This window comes from Uloborus diversus, chromosome 9 (genome assembly GCF_026930045.1).
Source record: "Uloborus diversus isolate 005 chromosome 9, Udiv.v.3.1, whole genome shotgun sequence".
NCBI lineage: Eukaryota > Metazoa > Arthropoda > Arachnida > Araneae > Uloboridae > Uloborus > Uloborus diversus.
In genome coordinates this window covers 90688647-90713729 of record NC_072739.1, presented here as the reverse complement: position 1 = coordinate 90713729, position 25083 = coordinate 90688647, and the positions used below count along the sequence as shown (strand labels likewise).

General features: G+C 35.0%; 1 protein-coding gene across 1 annotated transcript; it reads right to left on the bottom strand.

Moving 5' to 3' along the window:
- Positions 1 to 32: 32 nt before the first annotated feature.
- On the bottom strand, positions 33 to 25083 carry LOC129230728 (protein BCCIP homolog; the record flags this gene model as incomplete). Its single annotated transcript, XM_054865147.1, is given in 3 exon segments — positions 33 to 249; positions 333 to 477; positions 24896 to 25083. Coding segments are annotated over 3 exon segments (504 nt in total), but the record flags the coding sequence as incomplete, so codon positions are not given.

Sequence of the window (25083 nt, the reverse complement as noted above, 5' to 3'; positions counted from 1 at the left end):
AGAAAGAATGAAATGAAACAATAGTTTGACATTTTAATGGTATATAAAAAAAACAAAGCAAAAAAAAAAAAAAAAAAACTATGTTCCCAGTTCCTGTGTCATTTTATGATACATAGAGTCCCATTCTGATGCAGGAAACACCAGTACCCTTCTTTTGGGATGACCTTCATCATCATCATCTGTCCATGCACCACCTAAGCCAGAGTCTTGCTGTTCAGAAACTGAGAAATCAAAAGAGAACGTTGCTACCTAAAGAAAATATTTTGAAGTTAGGTTTTCATCCACATTTGATAGATCAAACTAATAAATTCAAATAGTCATGAAATACTAACCTCTGCAATCAGTTCTTCTTCTGCATTGAGATATATTACATTTTCATTTGCTGACCCTTCATCAAAGACAATTATTTTACAAATAATTAGGTAACAAGAAAAATTATATGATTCTTTTTTCTCCTTTGCTTTGGCTATATCATGGCTAGGGGGGAAATGTAATAAATAGAATTAGTTAAAAAGTACACTTAAAGCTGAAACAAAATTCTTATTAATTTTTAAAATAATATTAGTGCTTTATGAATTTTAAAGAAATAATAGAAAATAATTTACACTGGTGTGCAAAAATTAAGGACGAAGTCGAAAAATTAGCATATCAGCTGAACGAAGAGGCAGAGCGGACAGAGACCAATCAGGAGATTAAGTAAGGTGATGTACGGTAGCACATGCGCAGATATGCAGGCAGACGTAATGGGGGAGTGTCTGAGTAGTATAAAGCATGTTGTCTCTGTAAGATCAGTATTTCTGGCAAAGAGATTGCACGCCGTATAGCAATTAAAATCACACCGAGTTGCCGCCTCAGCGGAAATGGCGAATAATCAATCTGTTAGACGACATCTGGATGCTTTTACCCAAGGTCACATGACACAGGCAACTGGACGACCAATATCGCGTTTTACCGTGGCCAGAAGACTGCATGGTGGTGGTCTGTTTGCATGACGCCCTATACGGTGTGTACCTCTAACGCCTGCCCATCGGAGAAGGCGTTCTCTGTGGTGCCGGAAACACCGGGATTGGAGAGACAATGAATGGGGACGAGTACTCTTTACAGATGAGAGCAGATTCAGTCTGAGTAGTGATTCTCATCGCATACTCATCTGGAGAGAGCGGGGAAGCCGCAATCATCCCTCGAACATCATTGAAAGGGACAGGTATGGAGGTCGCGGTGTTCTCGTTTGGGGAGGCATTATGCTTGGTAGTCGTACAGACCTTCACATCTTCGACGCAGGTTCAGTCAACGGGATCCGTTATTGTAACGAGATTCTTCTTCCATATGTGAGTCTTTTTAGAGGCGCTATGGGTACACTTCCTTTTTGTGAACGACAATGCACCATGTCATCGCACAGTAGCTGCCGAACAGCTCTTAGAGAGTGAGGATATTGAACATATGGATTGGCCGGCAGGATCTCTGGATCTCAATCCCATCGAGCATGTATGGGATTTTCTAGGCAGACGCTTGGCAGCTCGTACCTTACCACCAGTAACGATTCGGGAGCTTCGATTGGCGCTGCAAGACGAATGGGCAGCAATGCTTCAACAACTCATTGACATCTTCATTCTCAGCATGGGCAGACGCTGTGAAACCTGCCTAGCAGGTGGGGGAGATCATATCCCCTACTAAAGACCGGATGTTTCTTGCTGGACACCCATCACAGGGATGTTTCGGCCTTCAGTCGCATTGCGCTCCATGCTACTTTTTCAATAAAGCTTCTTTTTATCCCTCTGATTTCTCTTTTAGTAGTAAGTGTTGCTTACATTACACATGTCCTTACGTATTGGGGATCTTACGGTATTAAATGTGTTGATTTGGAAAGCTTTTGTACAAAGTTATATTGAAAAAACCGTCTCGATGACAGAGTGCAATTCTCTTTATATATATCGCTTGTTTGGAAAAAGAGGGCCACAATACGAAATTTTTAATTCCCTTTTTTTATTCACTTAAAGGCCTTCAAATGATGTGATCTTCTTTAACAGATTTTTTGTTCTAATATTAGCCACTGGAGAGTAGAGGTGTAGACTAGTATTTTTCTTTGGTAGCCAGTGGCTACCAACACCAAAAACTTTGGTAGCCACTTCAAATTTTTGGTAGCCAAACATACACCCACACATATATATATACAGAAAAGCACCGTTTATACATTTCTCTTTGGTACGTTTTTTGAATTGGTCCCTGCAGAATCCAATACATTTTAATGCATACCCATTGTACGTTTTTCCCCTTATACACTTTTTTCATACAGTCCCTTCAAAAACGTATAAACTCTGCTTCACTGTACATATATTTTATATATCTATGTATTAAAAATCTTAGCACAATAAAAATCAGTACCAGTGAAGATTGGTAAGTATTTTCCTTCTCTCATTGAAGAAATCTGAGAATGATTTGGATTGAAATAGGATAGAGGAACACATTAAGTTTAAAATCTAATATTTGTTTGACCTACTGGTTTCACTTTTCATGGAATCCCCCTAGCCAACATATTTGCAAATTTAAATTTGTAGGACCAAATTTTAAAATTCAAAACCACATAATAAAAACAAACTAGAAAAATATTTGTAGTTTGCGAACAAATGATTATTTTAAAAGTCTGAATTAGAATTGAACTATTAATAAAGTAGCTATCCACTACTCTAGAAATCTGCCTCTCAACGTATGACATTTAGTATCGTTTATAGAAATAATACATTTCAAATTCAACAGCAAAAAAAAAAAAAAAAAAATGTTTAGATTTAATATTTTAGGATAAAATTAAATTGATTAAAATAAAGCCTGTAAAAATAAATATATGAACAGGATTTATTACTTTTTAGTTATAAAAATATAACTTTCAATTATCAAAACTTCTGAAGTATTTAAAAAATGCAAAAAGATTAGCAAAACTGGTGTGCAATGTCGGCGCGTTTCCCGAAAATAATTGCATTTATTATTTATTTTAAAAAAACTTAAATCTGACAACTTCCGACTGCCAAAAAAATTAAAATATGTTGGTACAAGATGCAAAAGGAAATCTAAAGCACAAGATGCAATTATCCTCAAAGTGCGATTCCAAAGTTAGCATGGCTCCAAAAATAAATTCTTTTATTAAAATGGAACATGAAACAAGCTAATCTAAGGTAGCACACATCAAAATAACTTTTGCTTATAAAAAATATGAAGACAATTGTACAAGATGCAAAAAGATTGAAAATTCAACCACGAGGTGCAGCTCCCCGCGAAGTGCGGTTACAAAGGAAGCATGGCAAATAAATTGTTTTATAAAAATAGAACATAAAACAACTATTATAAGGTTGCATTTGTCTAAATAACTTTCGTCTGTCAAAAATATTAAGATATGTATAAGATGCAAAAGGATTTAAAACTCAACCACGTGGTTATAGTTATCCGCGAAGTACGATTATAAAGAAAGCACGATTCCAAAAATAAATCAAGTCTTTAAAATAAACATAAAAATAAGCTAATTTAAGGCAGCCTGTGCCAAAATAACTTCCGATTATCAAAAATATTAAAATCTGTACAAGATCCAAAGGGATTGAAAACTCAACCACGAGGTGCAATTCCCCGCAAAGTACGATTACAAAGGAAGCGTGGCTTCAAAATTAATTCTTTTATTAAAATGGAACATAGACCAAGCTAATCTAAGGTAGTATACGACAAAATAACTTTCATTTGTCAAAAATATTAAGAAATGAACAAGATGCAAAACTATTGAAAACTCAACCACGAGGTGCAGTTCCCCGCGAAGTACGATTACAAAGGAAGCTTGGATCCAAAAATAAATCCATTCATTAAAATCAAACACGAAATAAGCTAATTAAATTTAACCTGCGCAAAATAACTTCCGATTTTAAGAAATATTTTTAATATTTACAAGGTGTAAAAGGATTGAAATCTAAATCACGAAGTGCAATTTTTCGCACGAAGTACGATTTCAAATTTAATATGGCTCCCTAAATAAAGTCATGAAAATTAAACATTAAATAAGCTAATTTAACGCTGCATCAGTCAAAATATTTTCAAATTGAAAAAAAAATATTATATTAAAATATTTGCAAGATGTAAAAGGAACAAGGGAAGCAGATTTTCGCGAAGCAAGTCGTGAAAAGTTTCATGACACCGGTGTAAGTCGGCCACTTTAAAGTAATTTGGTACTTCTAAAAATTGATTTTTAAATCGATAGCGTATTATACAGCAGAAAAATAATGTATTTGATGCCATGTTTAGTTTGTCACACACGTTACAGTAATCTTTCCAAAAAAAAAAAAAAAATTTTTTTTTCTATAATAATGAAAAATGAACTGACTTGATGCTGGTTGTCTTCGTTTTGAAGAACTGAAATCAAGTCTGCAGATGCTGCGGTGTTGACCTTAATTGGGTTCGGGGATCATATCTGCTGGACCGCGGGGGGGGGGGGGGGGGGGGGGGGGGGTTCAGTTTTCACCCCCCCCTCCCCGATCAATGTTTTAAGCCCCTAACGCAGTGTAGGTGTAGCAAACGGGAAGTGGTCAACGAATCAGCGAGGAGAGGGGCAACATTTCAACTTATCTTGAAGGTCAGTAAGTGACGTCGCGTCTAGACGAGTGATTACTAGTGTTCACTCTAGGAAAAAAAAAGGGCAAGGTGCTGGCCTTTCAAAGGGGCACTTTTTTAAAAAAGGGCACTATTTCAACGCGGTGTCCCACCCCCCATCCAAGACCAATGATGCACCACTCAAAAAGAACTGAGCGCCCCCCAATCCTCCCCCCCCAGAAAATTAAGAGGAGAAATAACACTTAAAACACCTTGCAAAAATTCAAACAGTCTAGTCTGCACCATGACCTCCCCTCCCCCCCACCTTGATCGCCGTCATCACTGACTTTAGTATTAAATGTGATTTCATCCTGAAAACGCACTTGTGTTCAGAATAGGGTTAGCTCACCCCCCCCCCCCACACACACACAAATGCCAACTAAGCTAAGCACATTTTCCACACTCCATAGGAACATTTAGCTAATGCTGAAACTTGGCTTTGGGTGTTTTTCAACACTTTTCAGGCCATAATTTTAACTACCTATAAGAGTAAAAAAAAAAAAAAAAATCTAGGCATTTCAAAACCCTTTGAATTTCAATTTAAGAAGAACAGTATTTAATAACTGATCCCCCCCCCCCCCTTCCTACCAAAGAAACTGCCTAGTAATGTGCATTGCGCCATTAAGTATTTTAGTAGACATCAAAATTGTGATGAGTATAAATTCTTCTTTTTTAAATATATTACACTTCAAATAGAATAATTAACTTAAAATACTGTGTGCAGTGCTTCAAAAATGCAGTGGTAGCAAGTTGCAAAACTAAAAAGATTTTATTTGAGTTCTATTTCCTAGTCTTGGAGTTGTTCAAATTCATAACACAAATGTGCTCGCAGATGTATGCGCTCCTAAATGCAATGCATAAACAGCTTGGGCCAAGCTAAAATTTTAATCTCAGACAATTTTTGTGAAAATTTAATATTTTGCCATTTTAATTTTGTGATTTTTTTAAAAATCAGTTGTATAATATTTATGAATGAAAAAGAAACAGTGCAAGATTATTTCAGTTAGAAAAAAGCACAAATAAGTGAAAAGTATGCTTTTTGTTATGTCAATAAGTGTTTTAAATAATCTGTTGTATGAATCACACACACACACACAACACACACACACACATATACAAAGATAATTAAAATACTTAGCAGAAAGGAAAGAATTGAATGAACGTCCTGTCAATGCGATGTTTCCATTTCAAACGGTTTTGGGGGGGGGGGGGGATGGGGTTAAAAATCCGAGATAAAAATACCCTTGTACTTTAGCCCAGTAAGCTTTGTACTATGTTCTTCTTAGGAAACAATCAGAAAGTTAACTTTCCAGAAACAGATGTTAAAAGATTGCTACACAATCACTAGCAATGCGCTATAAGTAGCTAAGCCTAATTTCCACGTGCAGACGAAAAACGGACACAAAGGGCTGAAATGTTAGGAAATTGTCCTATTCCCTTTCTCATTGTTGATTCTCAGAAGATCAAGGATGGGAAGGAATGAAGCAAAGATCTCTCCCTTCCCAGAAGACCCCACTCCTTCCCACAACCTTACAAAAACAAGCCCTCAGTAGAAGGGAAGAACATGCCTTTGTTTCCTACTGATAAGCCTCTTTGAATTCTGAGAATCTCATCCCTTCTTCCCCTAGGTATTTGCTTCCCCTTTTGTTTATGGGGCCGTTTTCAAGGTGAAATTCTGGGAACAAGGATAAGACATTGGCGTTTTTGCAGACGATCGCTGGACAAATAAAATTGCCCCGATATCGCGGCAGGTCGAAACGATGGTTGATGCATTTTTTAAAAACAAAAGGTGCAATTTCTTATTTTTGAAAAGAGCAGGGCGCATTTCGCGATCTAAAAGAAGGGCATGGCGCTGCGCCCTTCAAAAACGGCCTAGCGGGAACACTAGTGATTACCACAGCATGAAAAACGATCCGAAAGCACAGTGCAATCGATAACTTCAACTTGGGGGGATTTTTTTCCCCTTTGGTCACCCGGTGGCGATCGGCGCTGAAATCTTTGGTAGCCATTGAAAATTTTTGGTCGCCAATTGGCGAGTGGCGACCGCTAATCTGCACCTCTACTGGAGAGCACAGCAAACTTACTTTTCTTAATGCTAATTGACTGAAGAGTTCTACTTCCAAATGAGCGATATATGAAATTTCAAAATCATTATTTTAATATTAATTTAGATAAAAAATAATATAATAGATGAAACTAACAAGCAGCATATCATTCAATCATATATAGATCAAGAGTTTTTTTTTTTTTTTTGACTCGCACACTGCTTAATCTATCAAACTGCGCAATGTACTTCAATCCTCCTTTTGCTTAATTATTGATCTCCATCTATACACATACAGATTCATTTCATTCATTATGCACATTTAGATGAAATTGATAAAATTCATGGTCAGAGATGCCATACTTGGAAAAGTTTCCAATAGCTAGTGTTGCCACAATCCCCCTGGGAGTCAGAGGGGTGTAGAGACTGCCTCTATTGTTGACCTCTCTGTAGGGGGTCATGGGTTTGGGGAAGCTGGAGGTTTGGAATACAAGTCTTTCTTTCCTTGCGGAAAAAAGTTGGCAAGATCTGGTGACTTAACTTGAAATCCATGCAACTAATATAGGGTTGCTTTGGCTTTAAGGCTGTCGCCCATAATTCGCTCGCCCCTCCAGTCGAGCGGAAACTTGATGAGTGAGCTACGCCCTCAGAGGGGATTACTGTCAACCAAAACTAAGGAGAGAACTCGATTTGCAAGATAAGGTAGAAAAGGAATTTTTCATTTCCCTTTTAAGACACGTGTTTGCTGCGGTCAGTTCACCATTTTTCTTCGCATTCTCATTTTTTCTTGCTATTTATTGCAAGCACATTGCTTAAACATGAATATTCGTTTTATTTCATCAAAACGATGATTTGTACAAGGATCTGTACGGCCGCACAGTGCAAAGCCAGAATTACATTAAATGAAAAAATAAAAAACTTCCAACACAATCTACATGTTCATAGTCACAAACCAAACATGTAGTCCTAAAAATGCATTTTTATTATCTTTGGTAATGGTAGGGGAGAAGAGATTTGGGGGTCCCCCTTTAAATTATTTAAAACGGTATTTTATTCCAGAAAGTATTATTTTAGTAGTTCTGAGTAATTGTCAGAAAACTAACTTTTTATCTTTTAATGATTTCATTAAGGGTGCAGGGGGAAAAATTGAACTCCTTTCTTAAAATAAGTTCCTTTGGTTCGTAATAACTAGCAAAGTCATGATCAAATAATAAAATGTATCATAGCATGCGTGAAATATTTAAATAATCACTGCAGTAAATATGCTTCAGAATTAAAATATCAGTTCGCACATTTAACCCACATAACACCTCAAACATCTAAACATAAACTAACTCTACTGAGGGTCAATCCATGTGAAATCATACAGGAAAAGAAAACAATGTTGCTCACTATTTTTGATTTTTAAATTTTTTGCCTGTTATTTAACTGTTATATTGCTAGTCTGAAACAGTGGTTTAAAAATTTTCAAACCTTCAGAATTTTTTTTTGGCAACCACTTTTTAGTATCTGCGGAGTCGACTTTTCATGAAAATAGTACTTTACTAAAACTCTAATAACTTTTTTATTTATGAACATATCAAAATTATTTAAAAAACATTTAGATAGAGCAGAAAATGGCCTAAATTTCTGTATTAGTTATTTTTCTGGCAAGTTTTAACAAATTTGGGTAACATTAGCTTAAAAATAAGATTTTTCATGTAAAATTTTAAATTTTTAGCATAAAAATATTAGTGTAGAAGGAAGTAAGACTCAATCTTACTTTTTTCCCCTTGAATATATATTTTATAGCACTATTCTCAGAAGCAGTATGAAACGTCTGAAGCAAGTCAATTTTTTATATAGTTAGTCAAATTTGCCATCTTCGAGAAAAAATGCTAAATTTAAGATTCAATATCCAAAAAGGCACTGAACGAAAATCTATGAAAATTTAACTGTACCCCCTCCATATAGTAGTAAATATGTGGCACAAATTTTATATTTGATCCCTTAATAGTTTTAGAAATATGGAGCCTCAAAGTTGCCTTAAAAATCACATTTGTTTTCACGCCAAGAAATCATCATAATGCAAAATGTATTTTACTCATTATACCAGTTGTTGTTTTGTTGTATAAACTAACCTTTTGATACAAAATGTATCATATTTAAATTTACTTTCCCCTCACAAAAACAATTGATTCCAATATCTCATTATATATTTTACAAGTACCAACTACTACGTACATCAGAACAGATTTCCTAATAAATTCCTGTGCTCTGATAGTAAGACAGTGCATAAAATAAGTCAAAACTTGTAAATCTAATTTTTTTAGAAGAATGAAACAAATATTTATGTTCTATATTGTTTATGTTTTATGAGCAGGGAACAAATGCATACTTCTCATGTCCATAAACATACTCTTTGATAATCTTGCCTATCACACTAGAGTTTATATTGAAGATCACGATGTAACACAAAGCTAAAATAATTCTCATTAATGTACGCATAAAACCTTAATTTTTAGTAAAGAAGGTAGACTACATGAACTGAGCTGTCTTAATAGGAAGCAAAATAATGTATGGAATGAGCAAGATTTCTAACTCATTGCTATCAAAACAAGGCAGAACGAAAAACATGTTCTTAAACTCATAAAATGGAATGTGTAACAATGACAGTTACAATTTATGAAGGAATAACGAATAAACATTTTGAGAACATAACTAATAAACAACAAGAGAGTGCTGCAAAAATTATGTCTCCAGACTCTGACTCTGATTATACATTTATCACAAGCTCATTTGCTTTTTACTAAGAAAACTCATTAGATATTTTTCTAAAAGATTCATTTATGTGTTAATTTCAGTTTAGTTATGTTTTACATTGTGATTGTCCAATATGAACTGTTATGTGGGTGTTCTCAATGGTGAGCAAAGTCATATAAAAGGTTACCAAAGAGTGACTAAGGAAGTTGCTGAATTGTCAGAAGCGGATCAGAAGTTGCTTTAACTTAGAATATCCATTGAAATAGATAGTCATTTTGCAACATTTGTCTAAGCCTACAAATATGCCTGTTGATTTAACTCCAGGTAAATCACTCTGTCACAAAAGTGCCACAAAATTATTTGTTCAAAAAACTGAAGAAGAAAACATAAAAAATAATAGTGATGATGACAAGTAATTTAATAGTAATTAAACACTGATAGTATCTGTGACAGTGTGTTAAATGCCGGACTGTCTAATGTTTTGTATATTTAATCACAAAAAAAGTGAGTTGCCCATCATGTAGACCCATTAGCGGATAGAATGCAAAGTTGGATTTCTAGAGTCTGAAATACAGCTTGTTGAAAAAAAAATGGCCACAATAAGGCTGTGAAAAATTTAAAAGAAAATTTTTATTGATATTAACGTAGAGTAAAATTTGTAAATAAGTGAATTTAAATATCATACATTAAGTGTAAAAGGATAGCTTATATTACAAAACAGCAACTGATATAATGAGTAGAAGACATTTTGCATTATGATGATTTTTTGCCGTGAAAACAAATGTGATTTTTAAGACAACTTTGAGGCTCCATATTTCTAAAACTATTAAAGGATCAAATATAAAATTTTCGCCACATATTTACTACTATATGAAGGGCGTACAGTTAAGTTTTCATAGATTTTCGTTCAGTCCCTTTTCAGATATTGAATCTTAAATTTAGCATTTTTTCTCGAAGATGGCATGTTTGACTAACTATATAAAAATATTGACTTGCTTCAGACGTTTCATACTGCTTCTAAGAGTAGTTTTATAAAATATCTATTCAAGGAGAAAAAAAGTAAGAGTGAATCTTACTTCCGTCTACTAATATTTTTAGGCTAAGAATGTAAAATTTCACATGGAAAATCTTATTTTTAAGGCAATGTTACACAATTTTTTAAAACTTTTCAGAAAAATGACTACTATAGAATTTTAGGTCACTTTCTGCTCTATCTAAATGTTTTTAAATTATCTTGATTCATTGATAAATAAAAAAGTTCTAAGAGTTTTTGTAAAGTACTATTTTCATGAAAAGTCAACTCCGCAGCTACCAAAAAGTGGCTGCCAAAAAAAATTCTGAAGGTTTAAAAATTTTTAAACCACCGTTTCAGACTCTCAATATGAAAGTTAATTAACAGGAAAAAAATTTTTTAAATCAAAAATAGTGAGCAACATAGCCTGTATGATTTCACATTGATTGACCGCTGATGAATTATGTTCTGATCAGCCAAATGAGCTTGAACAGGTTGAAATAGATGACAAATCCTTGTTTGAATGAAAAAAATGATTTTACTTTAGTTAGATTTTTTTACAACAAAAAAAGTGAGTTGCCCATTATGTAGACCCATTAGCGGATAGAATGCAAAGTTGGATTTCTAGAGTTTGAAATAAGTTCTCAAAAACGAAAGGAAATATGCTTAATCAATCTATTTTCCCTGAAAAATTGATAAAAGTGTAGTAAATGAGAATGAATGTGAGAAGTTGGGTTAAGCGGAACTTTCAGAACTACAACAAACAAATTGTTTGCATTTGACTTTTCAGGTTTTAAAAGCATACTAGCTGCGTCGCCCGGCTTTGCACGGTCCACATCAAAAATAAAAGTTATGTCAAGTGACGCGAGTTCAACACTCAGGCTTGAACCAAAAAAAAAAAAAAAGTCAGTGTAGTTTTGCGGCAGATTGCGGAAAACCCCCCAAAAAAGTAAACATTTTAAATCCCCTGATTACAGGAAAAGCCTCAAAACAAAAACAAGAATTTTACCTGTTCATATTCGAGAAAAAGAAATGGCAACAGATCTTTCATCTCAATGATTTTCTTCACGCTGTAAATTTTAATAAAAGCGTTCATCCGGAAAGTTGAGTTGAAGCACTGAATAATAATTTGAATGGAGGAAAGCCTTCGAAAAATATGGATTTTTTTTTGAAATCTAAGAGTCATAATTAATAATTTTTAATTGATATCTCCGCTAATTATTATCGGAGGATTATGTTAAATAGCCAAACATGAAGACGGGAAGATGACGAATCCATCGATACCTGGTTCGATGGTCAGTTCACTGTCGTTTGGGAGAAGAAGCTTGGACATAGATAGATAGATAGATACTCAGATTTTATATGTATAAGATACTAGGCTTTGTCTTCTTTTTTATAAGTATACTGATACTTACATTTATCTTCCCTCTTTTTTAAAATTAATTCAATTGATAAAACTCTTACTTTTACTATTGCAAGACAAGAAGCAAATAAATTAATTTTTGTGCTTGTCATCCTATTTTTTATTTTTATTTGTTGTAATTTTAGCTTCATTATTCAACTTTAAAAAAATTGTTAATAGTTTTATTTATAAACTAGTGGCACCCGCACGGCTTTGTCCGCAGTAGAAAATTAAAATGTCTTTTGGTTCGCCTGTATATGTACAAATAATGTGCGGTGAATTTCTCGCCAATTGGCTTGCCCATGTTACGGTCCCACGTTGTGATAACTTGGTAATTTTGCTCGTCCATCTTATGATAATTTTGTTCGGGAAAATGTTCTTAAAATTGGAATAGAAAAGAACAAAATCGAATTTTCGAAAAATCGCTTCGAGGTGAACACCCCTATGCTACAAACTAATTATGTGCCAAATTTCATGAAAATCGGCCGATCGGTCTAGGCGCTATGCGCGTCACAGAGATCCTGACAGACAGAGAGACTCTTTATTATTAGTAAAGAATATATTGTTCATTGTAAAATGTAATGTATTGGAGAATAAGTAACTGATCAAAAGCATCATAAGAGTTCATTAAAGTTGCGCACATTTTTTTTACGAATGTCCTAGTGGAATTTACAACAATGCTGTTTGGTGTTCATATTATTATGACCTAATAAAGAAAATAAGAAATAGTTATTTTTGAGAAACATTATGTAGAAAACAAAAGTCCCTAAATACATTTCTGATCTAATGAAAAGTCTACGTATTTTCTCGGTGCGATCAAGTATCTCCCATGAAGGGATCATGTATCCCATGGTGTGGGGATACATGATCCTTTTATGAAATTATTAAAAATAATTATTCTACCAAAACTATCTGTTTAATTTCAACTAAAAAAATACTGTCAGACAGAGGAAAAAATTACCTTTGTAAACGTACTTAAAAAAAAAAAATTAATAATTTACAGCAGAGGAAAAAGTTGAAAACTAAAGTGGGGATCAAGTAACCCCAGTCTCTCCTATGTGCTATCATATGACATTTAAATTTTCAGAATAAAATTTACAAATATGATTTTCTGAAAGCGTGGTCAAGGCTCCCCAGGTTCCTCTATATTTAAATAAAAAAAATAATAAATTCTTTATTCGATGTTCGCTAGCTTAATAAATGTGTCTCACTGTTCCCACTTACTGTGTCTTACTGTTCCCCCTCAATGGGGGAACAGTGAGACGAAATTGCATTTTGTTTTTATTTTGTCTGAATTTGTTGATTTTTCTAAGTCAACTTTCATAATACTTATTACAGTAACATATACAAGTAGTATAGAATTTAAAAGAAATTGATTTCAATGTTCTTTCATAATAAAAAATGATTGAAATTTTGCATCTCACGTTACCTACTCTTCCCCTAATCTTAGGTCGGTGCTATTCCGCCGATTAATTGGTGTATCTTAGGAATGCACCGATTAATCGGTCGGAATAGCAATCGGCCTAACTGCCGATTCTTTAATTATTGGCCTTTTGCCAATTAATCGGCGGAGGGATTTATTTTTTGATTGTAATTATCTAAAAACGCCTAGAACGAGGACATATGCGGGATGAATTTTCTAACAATACTCCAATACACGAACACAACTTTTTTTTAATTGTTTAAACGTTAAGTTTGTGGTTATAAAATGGGTATATGCATTCTAAAACTTTCGAGAGAATACTATTCGGGAGAAAAAAAAATCAGTCATCATATTCATCTTTTAAATACACTACAACATACATTTTACAATTTGGTTTAAAAACTGCTACTTTTCGTTCTGTAAATATTTCGATTCAAGTTGTCCTTTTACATAAGAATCAGCCAGAATAGTGTATTTTTTAGTGCCATGCGACTCGTATGCAACACGCGACACTCACAAGATTGTTTTCAATTTTTTTAAAATTATTTTTTCACAGCGGGAAAATTTTTTCGGGCGTAATCATAGGAGTGAATCTTTTTCCTAGATTTTACAGCAAAAAAAAGTTTTAATCTTCTTAAAAAAAAAAAGCAGAATAAAAAGATACTATTTTTGATATATTTTTTTTATTTGGGGGGGGGGCATGTCCAGGGCCCGATTTGAAATTTTGGAACTGTAAGCCTGATCCATTTGTGGGACCCCCTGCACAATCGAAGGGAAAGGCATAAGAAGCGCAGTCCCACGTTTTTATGTTGCCTTTCCCCATCGTCGTTTAACGATTTTAAACTTTGAGCCTCTCTTGCCATCCAAAATAATATTTGCGGATGCTCCTTTAGCCTCCAAATAAAAATAAAACTCAGAAACTGAGAAAAACTAAAAAAAAAAAAAACTGTTGGGGAGGGGGGCTTTCTACAAAATTGTTATGTGTAAGGGGAAAACGGTGGGCATATTCGGACAGGGGTGCCCATCCCCCCCAAGCTCAATGCCGCAAATTCCCCCCCAAAAATTTTCTCGCTTTCGAACCGTGTTATATATTACAGTTTTCAGAGTGTTTAATTTTCAGTCAAATTCAGGGGGGGGGGGGGGGTAGCGCTAACATAGCATTTAAACTGAAATATAGTTGGATTTTTGACCTGCCTTGCCTTCCCAAATTTTACAACGTGCACCTTGAGTAAACAAGTTTTGGATACCCCTGAATTTTGCTACACCTTTTTTTTTTTCAACCGTATGAACAATTACAGGAAGAGTGGATTCAACTTTCTGGCTTGGGATGGAGCCATTACTAGATGTATACAATATGAACCTATACAATATGAATCTTATTTTACTGTCACTTAGATAGGGGGTCTGGAAGTTTCTCCTCCGGAAAATTTTCGAAATCGTAGTTTTAAAACCACAGTTTTTAGACGATTTCTGGTGATGTTTGGGGGATAAAAGGGTTGTTGTGCCCTTCCCGGTAATTTTTCAATATTGAAACTTTAAAAGCGCAATTGTAGATAGTTTAACGGTGTGTGAAAGAAGGCTTTCCTTAGTTTGCAAAATTGTAATTCTAAAAACGCAGTTTTAGACTATCTGTGGTAATGTTAGGGAAAGAAGAGATCCTAGGGCTTGCCCCAGGAAAATTTTCAGAATCAAAGTCTTAAAAGCACTATCTATGGTTGGTTGAAAAGCAGTTTTCTGAAATTGAAGCTCTAAAACGCCGACCTTTGTGACGTTAAGAAAACGAGTTTTCGGAAGCTCTCCCGGAATTTTCTCGAAATTGAAGCCCTGAAAACCAAATTTAACACGATTTTTTAATAATGTTGACGAGAGTGGGGGGGGGGGGGGGGGCGCTCCACTTAAATTTTCGAGCTTGTAGTTTTAAAAACGCAGTTTTGATAGATCTGGATAATGTTAGTAGAAGGTGAATTTCGGTGCCATTCCCCTGGCAATTGTTTGAATTTGATACTCCAAAAACGCAATTCTAGGCTTGTCTTTGATCGTGTTAAGGAAAGAGGGGGAATTCAGAAGCTCTATCCTATAAATTTTTCAAAATTGCAGTCCGACAAACGCAGTTTTAGATGACTCTTGATGATAAAGAGGGCGTTATTCTGGCGCTACAGTGGGTGGACGCTCTCCTGGAAGATTTCCAAAATTGACATTGCATCATCCAAAAAAAGATGGGTCAGACACATCATGACAGATATGTTTCGGAAATCCTCAAAAATGGATTCAGCTATTCAGCACACATCGAAAATCAGAACTCGAGAATTTTAATGAATCAAATATCCTTCTATACATGACAGATATAGAAGAAAGTAAATATGATTTACGAAACATAATTTAAACACCTTAAGAACAGACCGTTCTACTTCCATCAGCGGAAACAAACATCACTGAAAGTTTTAATAAAAATCATCTAATGATAAATTGAAGCAACCAGTTTAAAAATGGTAGAGAAGATGGGTGTAACGTGAAATGAAAAATTCTTCCCAAGCTTAAGCTTCGTTAATGAAGAAAATATATTAATTGTCAATTGGAGGGACAAAAAATATGTTATTCGCAAACTTCAAAACTAGTTCTTAATGATTGTCGAGGTGCAAATGAATCAATGGAAGACTAGAGCATACTGGTCAGAATTATTACAAACAATAAAACATTTTTGACCTCTCTCCCTCTCATCATTTTTGCACACGCATTCATCATGCAGAATTGTACTACTTCCAGAAAATTTATAAAAAATTGAAAAGAAATCAAATCGTCCGATCCAGCTTTGAAACGGACACCAACTCCATGCCGTCTGTGATGTTATCTTCATTGAAAAAGAGGCTCGGTCATTAAGTTTTGGAAAGAGTACTAGGGCCTTCGCTAGTTCAAAAAACTGGGGAGGGGGGTGGGGGTACGCTTTAGGTGACCCGTTAATTGTTTCAAATGCATGTTCCAATATGCAGAGAGAGAAGATTTGGCTTCTGGTTTAGCAGGAATAGTCATATTACTAGACCTTAGTACTAGTAATATAAATTTAATCGTAAGAATAATATTCAGTCAGAATTAGGGAATGTCGGAGGGCTACCTTCTTGCATTATTTCGAAATTGAAGACATAAAACGCAGTTTTAGACTAAATTTTAAGTTTGGGAGGAAGGGGGAGAGGAGGTCCATGACAGCCTCTACCGATAATTTTTCCAACATTAAATTCTCAACACAATCGTACGTTATATTTAATTATGTTCAAAAGAGGGGGTCCGGGGCTCACCCCCGGAAATTTTTAAGATTGTTATTTGAAAAACACAGCTTTTACACGACCTATGGTGATGTTAAGAAAGGAAGAGACTCGGGGTCATTGTTCTATAATTTTTCAAAATGCAAACTTCAAGCAAGCATACGCAAATATGAGTTATTTGTGATTGTGACACGTAAAGGGGGGTCTGGGGACTCTCCCCCGGGAAAAATATGAAAATTGTAGTTTGAAAAATGCAGTTTTAGATGATCTATGGTGATATTAAGGGGAAGAGAGATGCGCCTCCCACACGAAATTTTTTGAAATTTTAAAGCCTTAAAAATGCGATTGTAGACTTTTTTTTTTTTTTGTTAAAATTTAGTGCACCGCCAGTTTCTTGATATTTAAGCTCCGAAAATGTAATTTAAGCCAACCTTCGATGAAAGAGGGAAGGAGGAGTTTTGAAGGGGCTCGAGACCAGAAATGTTTCGCAGAAGTACTAAAAGCCAGATTTAAGACATTTTTCGATGATGTTGACGAGAGAGAGAGAGGAGGGGGGAGGGAGCATTCTCTCGAAAAAATTTCGATCTGTTGAAGCCGCAGTTTTAGAAAAAATTTGGCAGTGTTAATGGGTGGAGAGATTCGGAGTCCTCCCCTGGCAAATTTTCAAAATTGAAATTCAATTAACGCAATTGTAGACGATTTTAAATACTGTTAGAGGAGTAGAAGGTTTTGGAGATCTCCCCCGAAAAATTTTCTGAATTGAAGCCTTAACAATGAAATTTTTGAGGATCTTCGGTAATATTTGGAGAACGACAGTTTCAAGACACCTCAGGAAGTTATTTTTTAAAATTAAAGTCCAAAAGATGAAATTTATTCGGCCTTGTATGATGATGAATGATTATTTGAAAGGGTGTTTCTTGGAGGTTACGTTGGGAGCACTCTCACGGCTTTTGGAAATTGCAGTCCTAAATACTTAGGTGTAGGCCATCTTTAATGACATTAGGGTAAGGGAGTGGGTTTGAGAACGTTTTCCCGGGACTTTTTCAAAACCTAAGTTTTAAAAACTCACTTCCAGGATAGCTTTGGGGCTGTAAAAAGAATGGTTTGGAGTTCCCCACTCTTCCTTTCAATTTGGCTACGTGATTCCTATCTTCATTGTAAATTTCAATAATTGATGAACATTTTGTGTTTTTTTTTTTCTTTCAATTTTCCTTTGCCAAACACCATTATTTGCTTGGATTTTCCATAATAAAGTTTTCACTTTCCCGCCTAATATTTTTGTTTTCTTGCAATACAAGCGTTTGTGGCCTTAGAAAAAGGACTTTTAACATTTTGAACGGATGTGGTAATTTTCTGCGATACCTTAGGTGTCTATTCCACTTCATTTTATTTTAAATATGCCACCTGCATCTGTTCATCAAACTATGATTTACTTACGATTTTTACATTCAAACATTTAGAACTTTTGGTGTGAGTATTCATTATAATACTTTGAATCTCTTTTTGCATTTAACTGTTTTTTTCCCTCCATCTCTCTTTTTCAAATTTATTTCGGCGACCAATACATTTTTCTCCACTTAGCAATAATTTTCAGGACAACATTTTCCATCAAAAAAAAAAAAAAAATTATATATATATATATACACACATGGGAATGTTTCGGCGACCCCTATCCCATGGGCGGTCCTATTTATTTCTGCATTTTTATTTTATTTTTTTTAAACTGCAGAACCATGAAGCATGGTTTTGTATAACCAGGGCCGCCGAGAGACAAGGCGTGCAACATGTTAGTTTGGTCGCCTATTCTCCCTCCCATTATTCAAATTTTACTCTATGCCCAATACTTTAATTCGAGCCGAGCCCATAGTTTCCGACTTGGCAGACATACGCACTCTGCGACCCAGTGAAGACTGTCCTGTACTGAAAAATTTCCTTTTTGTGTTAATAAAAATATTTGAAGTGTACATTTCAGCAGCCTTTACTTAGATACTCATGGATGTTCCTCAATTGTATTTTAAGATTACATTTTTTATTCAAATTTGACAGAAAAAATACTTTTTCTCACTATTATTTCACTTGTTCATTTATAATTACTATTTTAATTTTTTGAAACAACGAAGAGTTTTCCTTTTTCTTCGTTAGTTGCATCGCTAAAAAGAAATTGGCGGCCGCACTTCTAAAAAACGGGGAGGGGGCTTGCTACGGCGACGGCCTTGAAAAGTACGCGGAAAAAGTATTATTAATGCATTTATTTCTTGTTGAATGAATTTAAATATTTTTTCTCTCCAAAATTAAAAAAATTCATGTTCTAAATAAAAAAAACCTATTGGAAAAAAAAATCCCCCCCAAAAATTTTGATGGCGCAACTTGCGCCATAATCCCCCCCTGTGGGCACCCCTGTATTCGGAATATTCGGATTCAGGGGCCAAATTACAGAATCAGTGAGAATAATGCAGAAGCATTTTGAAGGTTTTTTTTTTGCTGCACAGTGATATTGGTTTACTTTAAATATTATCAAAGCAAGCGAGTAATTTTACATTTTTCGTCTGGAGTGAGGGGAAAGATGAATATGTTGCATACTCAGTATGTCATCTGCCATCAGCTCGGTTATTCCCTATTCCAGACTGATGAGTTCATCTTAAGGACAAAACAGCAGTCTTTGGATGGGATAACGGGGCTGTCGGTATATCAGGGGTGCCCACCTAAGGGGGGGGGGGGGGTCAGGACGCAGACTGCTTCATTAAAATTTTTAGGGGGGAATTGTTTCAAGGAGTAATTTTCTCCTTTTTAGGGTGGGGGGGGGGGGGTTGCGCCCTTGCTCTTAAAGGAGGTGGGCACCCATGGGTATATCGCATGTAGTTCTGTCATAGCCCTGGCTAAAGGGCGTTAACTTAATGCTTAGTTAAAATGAATCTCACACAAGACACTATTATTACTATAACTTCAAAAAAAAAAAAAAAAAACATTTTACGTATCCTTAAAGTAATTTTTAAATTAGCTCCAATTTTGTAAGAGAAGCGCATAGTTATCTTGTTGCTTCTAAATCATATTAACATTTGATTTTAAAACATTTTATTAAAAATTGCAATTTCTATCTTTCAACAAACCAAGCACAGCAATTTAGAAGAACTCAAAAGCGGACAATAAGCGCTTGAATTTGTTTATTGCTTTAATATATTTCTTTGAAAAACAAAAGATGTATCAATAACTAATGTTTGACTGAAATATTCGCGGAGCTATAAAAAGTGTGCGTACTTTTGCAAACAGTTTTGTATTGTGTCCTACTCTTCCTGAAATTTAAGTTTTGAATAAAAATAACTATTGAAGAGGAATGCATTACTAAAATTTCTGCAATTATTTAAAAAGAAACCAAGCATTAAACGTAGAATGCAACTCAAAAATCGTATTTAACCTAACATTGTTGCCTATTATAACATGCGCGAAACTCACTGATGGGTGATAATGCTGGAAGCGGAGGTGGTTTGTTCAGTTCTAAGTACAAGTCTGTGGGTTCATTCCATCAAATCGCTTTTATCACTTACTTGGCGTAAAACAAAATTTTTTCCTACGACGGTGGTCATTAATGGAGGACACTTGGTCTTGCTTTTCGAATTTTGAACGCAAAGGATTACTCGACAGGTGGTCTTTCCGGGGATCAACACAATAGCTCTAGGTTTGTCATATTTGGGGGAGGTTTACCACATTAGTGGCAGTTGGGAATACACCAAAAGTACTGAGTCCCCCCCATCTCCAAAAAAAAAAAAAAAAATAAAGAGGAGAAATAACATCTTGAAACATCTTGCTAAATTTCAGTGTAGTCTGCGCCATGAGTTCCGTACATTCTCCAGTCTCTACCAGAAAAGTAGCTACGAAAATTTAATTACTAAAATCCGAAAAGAAAAAAAGGAAATCAATATATAATGAAAATACAATATAAAATAAGTAAGTATAGGGTAGCACATGTTAAAATAACTACAAACATTAAAAATAATTGAAATAATTTCAAGATGCAAAAGGATTGAAATCTGCTGCAATTTTCGGCAAAGCATGTGCTTTGATGAATATGTAATGTGGAAAGCTTCTAAGAAATTAATTTTTACTAAATGAGTTATTAATTGGAAAAATTCCTTTTCCCTGATATTGGTAGACTAGAAAAAGGCGCCACCTATTGAGAAGAAAGTGAGACTTTTTGATGATTGACTGAAAAAAACTGAAAAAAGGGAGAAAATCGTAAAAAACGGGATATCGGGAGATGGAAGCAAAAAAACTTGAGTCTCCCGTTAAAAATAGTAGAGTTGGCAAGTATGAATGAGTGATGCCCAAGCAGTAAAATTACATTACAAAAAAAAGACAAGCAGCTGCTACAGAAATGGATGCAATGAGATTTCAAAATTCAGATTTGTTTTTGAGATCATTCAATTTTCCACTTTTGATAGCATTTATGCACAATACTGTTAAATCACTCAAGTTTTTTAATGCTGCTTTAGCTACTGTTCTTTTCTCTTTGCCCAGGACATTTTTCCACGACTTCAAATAAATTTCCCCGACTTTGAATGAAAATTTTAATTTTCCATGACTTTTCCAGGTCTGAAACGGGCTTATTTTTTTCCATGACTTTCTAGAATTTCCATGACCCGTACAAACCTGGTACTTAATATTTACTGCAGCATAAAATTTATTTATAATGCTTACTCACTTCCCCAGAAGATGTGTGTGTATGTTCTAATACAGTACTTAATATACATTTGACAACAGTGACTCAGCTTAACTATAAGACATTAAATAAGCTTAAAAACAACAATATTATCAGAAATTCCAAGTTTTTGGCGATGGGTTACTATATTTTTTATGCAAACATGGAATACCAAATAACTAAAATACATGATTTGTTTCCCTTTTCAAATGTAGGCTATTTGCATTGGTCGGCTATGAATGGTCTCAGGGGTCTGTCCAGGATTTTTTGCAGGGTTCGTTTGTGAAAAATCAAATTATTTTGTTTAAAATCAAATAATTTCGTGACAAAAGAAAAAAAAGTTGAAACAAAATTTTAGAATTTAGAGATAGCACAAACTGCATCATTTAAACTTAAAGTTGAGTGTTTCCCTCTTCTATGCCGAGAATATCATTCTGGGGTGTTTTTCTAGTATTTGGGGGTGGGAGGGGGGGTGCGGCATCGCTCTCTCTCAAGTATCAATACTTATCTACCGTTCTACATTACGTTAAATTAGGTATACTAAAAATATTTCTGTACGGTATTTAAAATAATAGTAAAAAAAAAAAATTAGTCAAGGGGTCAACTTTTTGACCCAAGACACTCTTAAAAAGCACAGAATTTTGTTTAAAACTTAAATTGCATTATTTTAACAAAAATAAAAAGAGATTTCATTTGTTTACCTCTTAACAAAGCGTACTAAACATTAAAAATTCGAAAAATCGGATTCCCATAGCGGATGCAAAGAGATCGCAATTCTCAAAATGATGGCATCAAAAGTATAAAAACGGTTTGTAAAAGAAATATTGTTGATAAAAATTATTTTTAAATTGCATTTTAGAATCCTATGATAAACATATCATTAATATCTGTGGACACAGTTGAAGCAAAAAAAAAAAAAAAAACCCTCGATTCAGCATTTTAATTTTTGACTCATAAAAGAAAATGGAATTTTGCTTTAAAAACTTGAAATGAGCATACTAACAAAATATGATTCTCATATTGGATGTTAAAAGATTGAATTTTTGAAAATATAGACATTAAAAAAAAAAAAAAAACGTAAATAAAAAAGCTTATTTAAAGTTAATCATCCTTGTTAGTATCGAAAAATCAAACCCATATAATTTTCTCCCAAAATAACAGTTAAAGCAAATATTGACAATCTGGTTAAATGATGAGAATATTTTCTAATCAAGTCACATTATAAAGGTTAAATGCCAGATGCTAAGTGGTGATAATTTTGAAGTTGGTAACCCAATCATATATCTTTCCCCACCCTTACTATCCCTTTGCAGTTCTAAGTTCATTTCGCTGATATACAGGGTGGTTAAAATCAAACGCACAGTACTCAGAGGCTCATAGCTCCAGTTCTACTGAACGGATCCGAATGAAATTTAAAATATACGTTATGTAAAACATGCGCTCGAGGTTTTTGCAAAAAGAAGTTAAAATTTCTCGCCAATAGATGGAGCAGTACTGCGAAAGCCATATGCAAATGAATAGCGACCGTATTCTGTATATAAGACAGAGATGCATGATTGAAAGGAACCATTCGTCCGCAGTTAACATGCCGCTTAACAAGAAGGAACACGCACTGATTGTAAAACTGTTTTATCAGAATGAGAGCAATCCTTCGGCAGCTCTCTGTTCTTATCGGCGGATGGAAAACTTAAGAGGCCCCATGTCCAGCAGTGCCGTTAAACGCATGATTGGGAAATTTGAAGAAACCGGTTTCCTAGATGATGCTCCAGGAAGAGGACGTCGTGCAACACAGCCGGTGACTGTAGATGAAGTTGCAATTGCAACAGCTGCTGCAAGGTCTTCCAATGCATCTGTAAGTGGTCGCTCAATAGCACAAACACTGAATATTCCATGGGCAACTGTGCGTATGATTTTACGCAAAATTTTGAAGTTCTACCCGTACAAGATGCATTTCGTGCAACAGTTGAAACCTCACGACCCCTCTGCACGTCTGGATTTTGCCTTGTGTTTTCTGGCGAGGATGGAAGTGGATGACAACTGGCCGTCGCATATCTTATGGACAGACGAGGCGGCTCATTTTCATTTAGATGGTGCTGTCAACACCCAGAACTGCCACATATGGGGTTCCACCAATCCTCATGCAAATACAACAACAGCTGCTACATTCCCCATACGTCACCGCATGGTGTGGCTTCACGGCGAACTTCATTTTAGGTCCGTACTACTTCGAGGAAGTTAAAGGGAACGGGTTTGTTCGGTGTACCACCACCAGTGACCGTTACGCTACACTCTTGGAAGAACATGTTGTCCCGGCGTTAAGGCAACGAGGCTGTTTGGCCACCAGTCTTCATGCAAGATGGAGCAACTGCTCATACGGTGCGATGTGCGAAGACTGTGATTCAAGCTTACTTCCCTGATGAACGCGTCATCTCGCGGACTTTCCCAATTGCTTGGCCAGCAAGGTCACCAGATCTAAACCCTTGCGACTTCTGGCTGTGGGGTTTTCTCAAAGATCGCTTCTATCAAGGAAGTGTAACTAATGAAGCAGAGTTGAAAGCATCTATCCTACACCACATCTCACTAATTCATCCCGATATGTTGCATGCGATCGTACGCTTTCAGCATATTGTTGACCGGCAGGGTATGCACGTAGAGCATACTCTCTGTGTAACTCAATAAACCTTCTTTTATTCTTAGAATTTTTAGTGTTAAATTCTTCTTACGTCATTACAGCGCCATCTATTGGCGAGAAATTTAAACTTTTTTTTTTGCAAAAACCTAGAGCGCATGTTCTATATAACGTATATTTTAAATTTCATTCGGATTCGTTCAATAGAACCGGAGCTATGAGCCTTTGAGTACTGTGCATTTAATTTTAATCACCCTGTATATATGTATAATTATTATTATTAATTAAATCATGAGCGGGGGGGGGGAGAAAAGTGCTTACCAAAGCCTTTTCAGAAAAGTTTACAAAACACTAAAAGTGCTTACCAACACCTTTTCAGAAAAGTTTACATCAGTCAGCCTTATAAAAACAAAAATTGAAAACTGTTAATGTTTGTTTAAAGTTGTTAGAGTATCTGGCTCAGCATTTTACAAAAATATACTGTCTAAATATTTGGTTAACAAACACCTGATTCTCGGCTTTAACAGTTATTATATTTTCTAAATTTTAACGATTGAAATAAAAGCAAAACTAGGAAGACCAAACTCTTGACAGTCAGAGTTCTTTCTTAAAAAGCAGGGACATTTCTCTGGTGGCAGGAGGCTGAAAATTTAACATGAAAGCAAGAGAGTTGACAAGTCTGCAATAGTTTATTTCTTTCTCTTATGATTTTGACTACCTGTCAATGTCCTCTATTCAGGGGGACCAAAACTTGGGGAAATTTTATATTTGCCGAATGAAACTCTGAGTTTTACTGAATGATTATATGTTAGGGTAGAATTATTATTAAAGAAAAATTGCAATTTCACAATGCTGTCTCCAAATGTACGGAATTGTTTGAAAACATTTGCCAAAGAAAGAAATTTCTGGGCGGTCAGGTCATAGTGACCTCCCATCAGGGCGCCTATCTCTTTTACACCTTTTTTTCTGCATACTGTATTACTTAACCCTTGGGAAAATGCTGATAGAAAAGAAACAAATGAATATATTTAGAAGAATTATCCGATTTTTCAAAAAATAATTTTAAAACTTACCTCAGACCAGCATAGAGTGGCACAGCAATTTTAGGTGGTATATTGATTAATCGCTCACTAATGATGAATCCTACATGATTTTCATTATCATCTAGAATTTTTGTGAAAAGTTCATATTTATCATTTCCACAAACATTTTTACAACTGCTTAAGAGAAGAGAACGAATCTGCTTCACACAATCCATATT